The sequence below is a fragment of the Notothenia rossii genome (genome assembly GCF_949606895.1).
Source record: "Notothenia rossii genome assembly, chromosome: 1".
Classification (NCBI taxonomy): Eukaryota; Metazoa; Chordata; class Actinopteri; order Perciformes; family Nototheniidae; genus Notothenia; species Notothenia rossii.
Window position 1 is genome coordinate 81,060,439 of NC_136912.1, and position 12,199 is coordinate 81,072,637.

General features: G+C 39.7%; 1 protein-coding gene across 1 annotated transcript; it reads right to left on the reverse strand.

Moving 5' to 3' along the window:
- Positions 1-3,831: 3,831 nt before the first annotated feature.
- Positions 3,832-12,153, reverse strand: LOC307042554 (uncharacterized protein). Its single transcript, XM_079686511.1, has 9 exons — positions 11,721-12,153; positions 10,673-10,825; positions 10,252-10,357; positions 10,002-10,125; positions 7,434-9,872; positions 6,819-6,987; positions 6,039-6,201; positions 5,827-5,959; positions 3,832-5,174 (listed from the first exon to the last, which is right to left on the reverse strand). The coding sequence occupies exons 1-9, from the start codon at positions 11,783-11,785 to the stop codon at positions 5,005-5,007; spliced, it is 3,522 nt and encodes a 1,173-aa protein (XP_079542637.1). The 5' UTR covers positions 11,786-12,153; the 3' UTR covers positions 3,832-5,004.
- Positions 12,154-12,199: the final 46 nt, after the last annotated feature.

The following is a 12,199-nucleotide window of genomic DNA, read 5'->3' on the forward strand; positions in this document are numbered from 1 at the left end:
AAGTTGAAATTCAAGTTTCAAGAAAATCTTCACATGTTTATACTCAGTGTTTTTCTAAATAGTAAAGGCTTTCAGAGTCACAGTGTTATTTTTAACTTTCTGTTTTCCTGTGTGAAAGTAGTGTTTAGCAGGACCAGAGATATTCACCACTTCATCTTGGTCACTCTTTATCCTGCTGTAAAAGAGTTCCAGTAGCTTATTTATCATCCACCACATCTTGACTCACTGCCACAGTTTTATTGTCAAGTCGTATCTAATTGCAACAGCAGCTCTGTGGTATTTGATTGGTCTGCTTCTTACAAAGTCTGCGGGTTTCTCATGCTCATGGTGATGAACAATGATTCAGCAATGTGTAATAAACCTTCATACTAGATAGCGGACAGTTTCCTTACTGGTATTAGTACAGGAAGAGAAAAAGAAAAACACCCTAGACTTCAGCCACAGTGCCACATCATAGCGAAACACCATATGCTGTTGATTTGGGTGAGTCAACAGTTTCATACTCAAAGTCTTCCTCATCCTCCACCTTGCAGAAAGACTTTTTGGTGTCTATAAGGGGCCACGCTGCTGTGCTTTAACAAAGCCTTTGGCTGCACCCTCCACCCAGGTGCTGCGTGTAAAAACCCACTATGAGTCAGGAGTTTCGAGATGACTTCCCTCTTCTAACTGCTACTTGCGGTAAAGGGAAATGTGTTCCTTCACACTGACACCGTCTTCTGTCACATAATGACCATGTGTTATGGATATTAATAGTACATGCAGCACTCGATCCTATCCAAAGTAGGTACTGCTTTTTTTGCACAGGGGACCACAGTTATTTTAATAATTCTCATAAATTGCATTTTTTATACATACACACACACAGACACAGACACAGACACAGACACACACACACACACACACCAGCATGTTTCTGTTTGTATATGAATCATTTCTCTTATGTGGATGGCGAACATCAGGTGCAAAGAGTACAAAAAGCTGAATTTCTTTGTTTTTTAAGCATGCATATCAATATGTTTATCAGCAGGCAACAAGGCAAACTACTAATGTTAAGCTCAAGAAAAATATTGTTTCGATGTCTGTATTTCTTTGCCGAATGGAATAGATAGCATCATCAAAGAACACATTTTTTAGTGTCCTTTCCGGCTCAGAGAATAAAAAAGTGATTTAGTGAGGGAGGGGGGGGGGCGAAGCAAGATGGCTCTCCGCCCACACAGAAGTCCTGCTTCCTCTGCATCTCTAAGCAGACTGTCATCCCTGGTCACCATCAGGTCTATGCTCGCCCCAGTGAACATTCAACGCTGTCGGTGAGTTTCAACGAAATTGAAAACCATCGACCGTTGATTGTACCCTGTGGCCAGCCTTTTGTCACTCAGTGTCCCAAAAAAGAAGGCAAAAAGGTAAGACACAAGCAGAAACGAAAGATCCAATGAAGAGAACGGCATCCATCGTCAACACTCAGCTTCCAAACCACAACAAAGGTCACAATTAACATTCATTGCTGTCGGTGGGTTTAACTATGTAGAAAAGCTCGCTGAACGATGAATGCAACTGTGTCCCAGATCTCATCTGAACGTCAAAAGGAATAGCGTCACGATATGCTGATGATGGCATTTGTTTTCTCTCTGCCTGTCTCCCCCCCTTCGCCTCCCACTGACAACAGGCCCACACAGGCACGGTGGATTGACAGGCAGTTCAGATTGTATCTCCATCTCGCTTGCTAAAGGCTTAGGGGTCCAAGAGGGAAAAAAAGCACGAGGTAGTTGGAGGATATGACCTTTAGAGAACATGGCTTGTATAGCATCTAGGGTATGATACATTATTTAGCTGTTTTAAATATTACATGGAAAAAGAACAGAAATAATATGTAGAATTTGAATAGATGAATTTCCATTTGACAACTGACCTTTTTGGATAATTATCCAGATTTAGCCATTAAAAGTCATACTTTTATTAACCAAACATCTTGAGATAAGATATGTCATTGTTTTAAAAAAAATAAAGTCAGTTTGGTTAAACAGATACTGAAATGACATTCAAATGTTAGACACGTCATATTACTCTCAGCTGTATATAAAATGCCGATGACAATTGCATTTCATTTATGTTTTCCTACCAAGCAAATCTTTAAGAACTCTTAAGTGGTAAAACTCAACTGTGTTTTTTTTAGAATACTGCATGCTATTACTGTACATGTGTTGTATTTTATCAAATAAAGTTACCAGTTCTGCTCTAAATGATGAAGTGAGTCTTTCTTTGTTCCTTTTTTCATTGGTTTGGTTTTAGATGAACACGACACTGATCTAATGCATATTAAAAAAAAGTGTAAATATAATAATCAGTATTACTGACTATTGGTGAGGTTTTGTTATCAATCAACACATATTCTTGACATGCATAGTATAAATGCAATATATGAATATACAGTAAATTATTGAAATACTGTGTATGTGGTCTTGTACATTTTTCTCTATAAAGATTGTCTAGCTATTTTATAGAAACATATTTTGGTTGTATAATGTTACAAACAACCCACATAATATTATACCAGTAGTCACCAAATATTAATAAGCAATGAGTAATAAGTAATAAAAAATAAGTTGCAATGTCAACTAACCCCACAAAACGTTCATGACTGCAATGCAATCATAGACACAAATGCAAACAAATGACACTTGCCTCTTCATTGCCTCAATTCTTTAGACCTTAATGTAAACTAGTATGCTATGTAATGTTAAGATTGATAATTATTTAATCCTTGGCAGGTTTAATGGCGCTTCATTTATATTAAACCAATATAATGTAAATAAAATAAATATGAAATGGTTAAAGACGGCTGCTTATCCAGCTTGCCTAGATGAGAACACATTTTGCAAAATACAATTTGAGACTATATAATCACCACTGCATGACAAGCAGAGATAAGGAACAGTATTGGTGCATTCATGGAAAATACCCATTGATGTGGTATTTTTCATTTATGCAGCATGGGTCCCCATCAGTAATTCTAAGCTTTCAAAAATAACCTTCAACAAAGTTCTGGGGGTGTGCTGTATAACACTGATGTGTTAAATATGTATACTGCTGTTTGATTGCTGCCTATTACAGAACATATTTATTCTGCCATTTTAAGACCATTATCTCAAGTCCTAATTATGAAATATGTGCATGATACAGCAACTAATTGAATGCCAATAGTTTAGAGTCAAGACGCTCATTGTCTCATCAGGCCACAGGGCTGACATTTGACCAGGGCATTTACTGTGTGAACCACAGTGATGCTAGTAATATAGTCATGATAACAGTAATTGAAGAACATTGTTCCTAAATGAGGACATGCGTCATTTAAAAAAGGTTGACTCATTCTTACAACGAAAAGGCTGTCTGGCACAATGACGGCTAATTTGTGTTTATAGTAGGATCCAGGTGAAGTGAAGCCCTTGTTTGCTAAATACAAAAAGTTTGTTTATCAGTAATTTACATAAATACAGATGCTTGTGAACATTTATATGTTTGAATATCTCATTCTATAATTTAGACTACATTCACTTAAATTTAAAATGTACGTCATCATGAAATAACTGTTTGCATGATAAAAACCAAACAAGTTTGAATGAATCTTACTTCATTAGAAAAGAGACTGGACTGGAAAAACAATATGTAATCTGTCCACTAGAGGGACACCTAAGAAAAGGACACGAGAAAAGCACAAAACAACTCATCCGGTTCAGGTTTAAGTTATTTGTTTTTCTTTTGACTATATACACATATTAGGGCTACAAAATGCATTAGTGACAGGAGAAGGCATGAAGCAAAGGAAGAAAACATATCAAACAATGAAGGCGCTTTATTTTTTTACAAAGAAGAAAACTGGATACCGTCCTAATCATTGTGCTATTCATGGTTTTATAGCTTAATTATCATAGTTATTAGTTTCACTACATTAATTTCATAATTAAAAGTAAATGCCACATGTCGGGGGTTTCACTCCCTTGGTGATCTGATGAGTTCTTCAACCTGGTATTTGGGCTTGAAAATTAGAGTTCTAAAATACAAAATTGTTATGAATAGTTAGTAGTGATGTTTGTGTAAAAAAACAATAACAAATATATACATTCAGCTTCCAGATATTTACTCATGTATTAACCTGAGGAGATAATGGTCTTAAAGCTGCCTGGACATACAGATGTAGACCATGAGAGGAAATTGTCTAACACATTTTCAAGAAACATTTTTTTGATGAATTAACAAAATTATACGACACAGAGACACAGCTGTAAAATCTGAAAGTTCACGAATAATCAATAAACAGTGTAATGATCTATACATTGTAAGTATACAATGCACACATTGTATACACACTTACAATGACTCTTTCTATTGGACACTAATCATATCAGAATGCCAGCAATGCATTTTTTAACAATTTATAAAAAAAGACAGCACAACAAAATACAATGGGACCCAACCATGTAAACACATTATATCACATTTTAGGACATTGGGTTTTTAAAAATGGAACACTTCCATTTTTTAATAATCCATGAAATCATGCTTCTGCTAAAATGTACCAGGATACAGTTTTTAAAGCAAACCAGGGTTCTTTTGTAAATATTTTGAAGACATGTTCATTCACCCATAAATATTATGGAACCCTTACGTTTTTTTATGAAATATTATTTTTAATTCATTTGTTTCACAGGTGGGCAGATTAAAAGTGAAGTTAGGGAATTCATCAAACATTGAATTGGGTATCATTTGGGACATATTTTTTAAGTTGAATCTTTCATGAAACACTTTAAAATGCAAAAAGATGAAATGTAAATGATGTTAATATTAGAAAAGCATGTCCCATGTTTGACAAACAATATTGCTGATGGATGGAGTGTGTTTAAAGCAGAAAGATAATTAAATGATTAAACAGCTCAAGGGTGTTGAACTAGTGGCATTACCCCCTTTTGTCTGTTAGCGTTCAGCTGCTGTTCATATCCCCTCCAGTGGGGGTCACTTCTGCCTGATGTCTGCCGGTCTGAGCTGCCTCTCACCCTCGGCCAGGAAGATCTGCATGGCCCGGTAAAGCAGGTGAACGCCTAGCTCACGTTTCTTCTTCACCTGCCAGTTGGACACCACGCCATAAAAATCCCCTCGTTTCTGATTGGTGAGCATCTTCAACCCTGTGACAATTGGAGAATTCAGCAGGTTATTGACAGCGAGGACTATTGAAAGATCAATGTTCTCTGAGTTTGTTGTTTCATCTGTATTTATTTATGGATGTCCTCTCTAGAAGGATTAAGAGACACTGCTTATTCAGTCCAGTTAAGAAATGCAAACCTGCAGCGTATCAAATATGATGAATTATTAACTTAATTACATAAAATGTAAAGGCCATTTTGAATGTTTTAAAAATAGAAAATAGTGACAAATTAAGAAGACAGACAAAACAGTGCAAAACGTGCTTCATATAACCATTGAAATGAAGTGTAGGGAACACAGTCTATAAATGTTACAAGATAACATCTTGCTTTATTTCTCAACAATTTGATCATCCTTCATTTAAGATTCTTCCTGGTTATGGGGAAAAATATTAACGAAAAAACACATCAATGACACTGAAGATTGGTAAGAAGTCACACAGATTTAAACAATAAAACAAGAGTTATAAGTCTATATGAAATTAGCATTTATTCTGGAGCAGCAGGCTTTAGTTTTTCGACGTATAACTATTGAATTATGCTTGAACAATATCACCCTAATAAAAAGCAGATGTGGGTCACTGCCACTGAACAGAGATAATTGCTGATGAGTCTCAGCCCTCCTTGTACTCACCGATAGCCTCCACCATGCAGGCCTCTCTCGTGAAGGCCTCCACTGGAATAACGTTCTGGAAACAATGCAGAGAGACGACGCCCTGCTCTGCCTTCCACACCTGAAGGATGTGCTGCACTTTGGTGCAAAGTTTCTGTCCCACAGAAAAGAAAGACAGTTTATATCTGATTTATTTGAATGAAGTTAAAGTTAGTGTGTGTGGGCTGCCTTACCTTGGATGTTTTGTCTCCTTTGAAGTACTCTAAAGCCTCGTACAGGTGGCTGTAGGGGCGGGAGCGCTTTCCTTTGCCCACATAAAATATAGCATGGACGAATGTCTGGAAACACTCCTGTGGAGTCATGGTGTGACTGCGGAATGGGAGGTTCTTCGTCACTCTGGCACAGAAGAAGAAGCAAGACCGATTGAGTTATATTTCAGGGGGAGAGGTGTTCATCTGTCGTACAGAGATGTAGTAGTTAAGAGAAAAAAGTTGGTTCCAAACATACATACACAAGGAATTAAACCTTGCCATTTGAGAAAGATACAATTAATACTGTTCATTTTGACATGTGTACATAAGTTCTAATCAGGGGACAAAATAACTTGTTTGTTTCCTGGGAAGTGATATGATAACGAAGCCTAATAAATAAATACACAGATATAAGTATGAGTTGACCATACTCTCTTTATTAAGACACCGTTATGGACATTGAAAATGTTTTGCCAAGAAATTATTTCAAAAACAAAATGTAATCTCAGAAAAAGTAACTAGGGTTGTTGACATCATATCAGTGTATGAACTTCTTAAGATGTTCCCTGAATGATAAATAGCTGCTGTTCATAAACAACATAGGATTATGTTCTAATTAGAAGCAATGGGTTGTTGAAATGCAAAATAAATAATGGAATTATCTAGACACATGAGGCACATTTTAGATCATCTTTCCTGAGAGAGCCTAGCGACATTTCCCAGATGGAAGCAAAGAAAAACCCAAATCAAGAGAGAGCAGACCTGGGGTCGAGCAGAAGGTAGTTGAAGCTGGACTTGATGATGCCCTCCCTCCACTTTCTGCTCTGATCCGGCTGATCAAACTGCTGGCACAGAGCCTGCTCGTCAGCCTGGCAATCAGGCAGCTCGAAGGTCCGCAGGGCCCAGCGCATTTCGGGGCTATAACCTACATCTAAAGTGTTAAAAGGAGAGAAAACCATAAATTGAGTCATGGTGCCAGTTACAGTGTTAATAAGCTCAATAATAATATATTTAATAATATGCCTCATTGGTGCTTCTCAATCCACCCACAAAGTGATGCCTGCTTCCCGAACAGTGGTGGTGATATTCATTTCCAATAACTAATTTCATTGTCATGCTTCATTAGGAGTGGTTATACGGTCTGAATGCCACACTTATTTCCCTACTTCAGAGGACAATTATCTATTGTGATAAGAAAACACTGAATATTATATTATAATAAATGTTTTACATTCCATCTTTTTCAACACTTTCCATATCCCACCAAAAAACTGCTCACAATCCAAACCACAAATCTGGAAAACTATTATTATGTAGTGATAGCTTTAGTTAGGAAAGTAGTAATCAAGTACTTTGAATAAAGAGCACAAACATTACCTGTTTGTGGTTGGTCTAACTGCTTCTGCGGATGTGGTGATTGGGAGGTTGAGTCCTGCATCAGGTGGCGCAGCCTGCGCATGTATATCGGCCTGGTGTGGCAGCTGATAGGCCCCGGGCTCTCTCCCATCTCCACCAGCCTCAACCTCAGCTCCTTATCAGTCAACCCTTTGGTGTCCGGCAACACCCTGCCGTCGTGTTTTACCTGCAGCTCCATCTGCGGCTTCTGGTTCTCCTTCTCTCTGCGCCAGTCATAGAGGATGGTCTCCTCGCTGCTACTTGTACTCATGCTGGAGCTGAGTGAGGTGTTTGCTGTCGGCGGGACGTGGGTCTCGATCAGCTCGTGGCCCTGCTCTGAATCGGTGTAAAGGTACTCCACCGGTTCCTCCAGATCCTGAATGAGCGGGCGACCTCCAGGAGTGTAAGACAGGTTAGCCAGGTGCTGTGGCCCGCGGCAGCTCGACAGCCGGCTCATGCTGTACCTCGGGGTGCATCCGGTGCCTGGAGTGCGAGGAAGATCAGAATCTTCCCTGGACCTCTTTGGGGAAAAGTAGGTGGAGCTGGATGAAGATGAAACGTACTCCGACTGAGAGCTGTAGTCCTCAGTGACTGACACATCTTCGTCTTTTACGCTGTCTACTCTGTCCTCACCAGCAGCATTATTTACATTTCTCTTTGTGGTTGCCTCATCCGTACTTGCCAGATCATCAGTCAGAAAGTCCCTGTCTTCAGCGAGACCATGTGCCCGCATGGCCAGTACAACCTCTGCAAGGTTTCTTTCGTAAGCATCCATCGAAGAGTCCCGGTTTTCCTCCAGCATGACCGTGTCGGACAGTGTCTGCGATTCAGAAGCTGAATCAGCGACGCTCCTGGGGAGGATGAAAGTGTCAGCTTGGCTACTGCTAGAATCTTCTCTGAGGGTGCTAGATTGTGGTTCCCGGCAATCAGAAGGCCAAGGGTCTCCTCCTGTGCATTTCCCTGAATAAGATGGTGTATTGAGAGGAGCGTGTGGTGATCTGTAGAAGTCCTCAATGCTATGAGATCTGGGCGTTTGGCGGCGCGTTCGTACTGGTGTGGGGAGGGTCTCTCCAAATAGAGAAGACGAGAAGAGGAGGCTGTCGGGGGTCTGGCTTGTTCTCATTGAGCAGCGACTCAACCTCGAGCGAGTCCTGCCTGTTACAAAAGGGCTCGGTGTTAGCGGGAGGTTGACGTTTTCCAGTGATGCCTGAGCCGCATCATCCAATTGGGTTTCCTTCACAGGCTGGTCAACACTTTCACATGAAGTGGCCACCACAGGACCACTACTAGCCTCAAACACATCATTGTTTGTGAATTCAGACAGGGCCAGTTTGTCAAGTAGTCCCGGTACATGCTCTTTAGTTTCAGATTTTGAATCCATCGGAGGTTCTGTTTGAACAAATGGAAGATGACAATCGGGCCTTGTACTTTTAGAATCAACGTCTGTAGAAATGTTTCTGGCAGATTCACCCCAGGGAGAAACCCCCTCTTTATCGTGGAGTCGAAGGCGTGTGGGGTGTAAAGAAGCATCGAGAGCACTGGTGTAATGGTCGCTATCACAGCTACTATAATTACTACCACCAGTCCCACTGCTACTGCTGCCAACATCTGAATGGGCTGGTTGTACTGGTATATTCACCTGTATCTCTTCAGCACATTCACCCTTCTGTTCATCCTCACTCTCTTCCACAGCACAGTGACAGATGACTGTTTTCTCCATTTCCTCCTCTGGGCTCTCACTGCTCTCCCTGCTAAAAACATACACGTGATCCGGTGACGTGACATCGATGCCCTGCGTGTGTAGAACAGTGGCCGTGCGTTCTGCATCCAGAAAGTCAGAGTAATCAGACATGTCAAATGTTACATTGCTGGTGCACTGGTTGCCATCAACGCAAGGATGCTGTTTGGGAGATTCAGGAGTAAAAACAGGGAAATATTCATCTACATCTCTGAAGCTCACACTCTTTCGGCTCGCTCGCCTGGAGGGACATGCTGGGAGAGTGTCTCTTCTGGAGGGCGAGATTCTGCCATCAGTTTTAGGGGCATGTACACCTGCTTCTGATTTGAACACATCATATTCAGTCAATAAATCATCCTCCCTAAGAGTCGGCATTGCAGCTGCAGTTCCCACTGTAGACATGCGAGTGCTTGATAATAAGGAGGGACCTTCAGAAGCCCAATGTGAGGAGGCAGAGTTCCTGTCATGACTGGGAAGACTCTTATTGTCCACATCAGAAAGTCTATTATGTGATATTCCAATGCAATTTGGCCTTCCATTAAAGTTAGACAGGTTGAAAAATGATGAGCGCCTTGTGCTGCTCAATGGGGCTTCACCAAAGTCACTTATCATAGAAGAATGGGAACTGAAGCTGTAGTCTGATTCAGGATAGCTGGACTCGTTTGTTTGGTCTGAATACACAGCTGAGGAGGAAGAAAGCGACATATTAACTAGAGTCCTAAAAAAATTAAAACGACTACTTCTCAGCCAAATGTTGGGGGGGAAATCCTTTATAACTACCAACAAAACAATGGCAAAATAAACTTTCTTACAGTATTGGAATTGAGGCCAGTCGTCGTCCTCTGTGTCGACGGAGCTGGACTGGTACTCCTGAAGGAGCTGGGCACATTTGTCATTCTCCTCCTGCTCTGCAAGCTGCCCTGGTGTATTCCCTTCCTTAATATGTATGTCAAAGAGAAAAAAAAGTTACAATTAAAAACACAAAGGTAGATATCGTGTTACAGCTCAAGTGTGGCAGAACTTAAGGAAAATAATTTATAACATTTCAAAAACAAATCTTACATTATCTTTAATATTTGGGTTCCCTCCATTGAACAAAAGCAGCTTCAGATTTTGAGAACATCCCCACAGTGCAGCAATGTGAAGAGGAGTCAAGCCATCTGGTGACCTGGAAGAAATACAGACAAAAAAAGAAATCTTTACAAAACATTACATTATCAGTATGCTCAACAATGTTCAACACCAAGTCTGTATTTCAACATGTTTATAAACAGAAGAAGATATTGGGGATAATAAAAAGTCACTGCAGACTTCATGGAAGATTGCTCAAAAATCCATACATGCTTTATAAACACTTGCTGTGTTTGTAAAACCGATAAAATGCAATGTATGCCTAACTTCGAAAACAATTATGAAATGAGTTGGGATTCAAGCAGCAAAAATATCTAACATGGTTTCTTTTCTATTCAGTTTTTAGCCATACCTGGTATTGGGGTCTGCTCCATATTGCAGCAACATTTTCAAGCAGCGTGTGTTCTCCTCAGTCTCTTTTCCAGCAGCCAGGTGTACTGCAGACACCCCTTTACTGCCCACCAGGTCAGGTGATGCACCTTGTGTGAGAAACAGCAGCACAGATCTGCCAAGGAAGAAAGATATGTTTCAATGTGTTGTAGGATAGTTTTAGTGTATTGAAAAAACGATGTCCTGCAACATGTTGCAGTCTGAATAAAGGTGGGAAAGAAAGCAAAATGAGTTATATCATAGCAATAGCTTCCATGTTGAAGATAGACAAACTAAACAGAGTGAATACTATTAAGGGGGTTTGTTATCTGACCCAATGACAATAGTTATTCTAGGAATATCCTTATAGGGTGTTTTTTAAACCTCAAAATCATACACCCTGTATTTAAGGTCCCCATGTTTATGTATAGAAACAGTGGTAACTGAAAGATACCCTTATGCTGATAAATATATTCAAAACAATGATCAAACAACTGGAAATCACGCTTTATTTAAAACTGTGTGGATTGGTGGTTTTCAAGCATATTTTTGTTTATTTATTTAATTGTGAATTTTGAATGTCCATGTTTGTACTAGTGTTTTTAAAATATTTTGAGATTTGGTTGAGCAGGGTATACTTGTACTTTTACTAGTCCTTTTATTAGAGATGTGTCTGTTGTTTGTGTTTGTTTTTAGTGTCAGGATGGAACCCTTGTCTTTTTCTCTGTAAACAGAATCTACCTACGGGTACAAATAAATAACCTGAACCTGATACCAAGTACCTAAGTACCCAAGTAGTAAAGCACCTACAACGGAAGTGAGTACAACATAGCAATTCATAGAAAACTAACTTTTTAATTCATCAAAACAAACTTCACTTACTTATACTATCATATCGGGGAAAGGAATACTTTAAGATCATGCAAGATGGGTAGTGGTAGTTACGTAAAAACATGCATTTTAGAGCCGTCGCATCTTATCAACAAAAGGCATGTCTGGACAAAACAAAGAGAAAAGGGGCTGATCATCACCTCGGTTCTCCATCGTTCACAGCTTTACACAGCTGACTTTCAAGCCTCCTCTTCTTTGGATCCATCACCAGCGTTATCCGTTATAAATGATCTTTAATCGTGTATCTGCATCCATTGGTTAGCCCATGGCCGAGGTCCCTGCATCAGGATCACCTTTAATCGAGGCTAGCTAGCTAACATAATAGCGACTGAAGACATGCAGCAACAGTTCCTGCAAACATCAAACTATATTTTTTATGAACAGTAAGCCACCATTCAATGTGTAATATAGTTTGTTTTCCCTAAATACTTGAATACATGTCCTAGTATCGTTTTCTATCTATGAAGATCCGTTGTTTATACACGTAATCTTTGTTTTCGAGGATCCGCACAATTATTTTTTATTGAAATTCCCTCCTAACTCCTACTTTCTGCAAGCAGGCGGAAGTCCCACCCTCTGGTGTCTTCTTCTTCGTCTTTAGTGTTTATTGGCGGTTGGC

Coding starts and splice junctions, on each gene's coding strand:
- LOC307042554 (XM_079686511.1), bottom strand. CDS start 11,785: ATGGATCCAAAGAAGAGGAGGCTTGAAAGTCAGCTGTGTAAAGCTGTG. Junction 10,826..11,720: donor GTGAACGATGGAGAACCGAG/GTGATGATCAGC, acceptor CTTCCTTGGCAG/ATCTGTGCTGCTGTTTCTCA. Junction 10,126..10,251: donor ACCCAAATATTAAAGATAAT/GTAAGATTTGTT, acceptor ATACATATTAAG/GAAGGGAATACACCAGGGCA.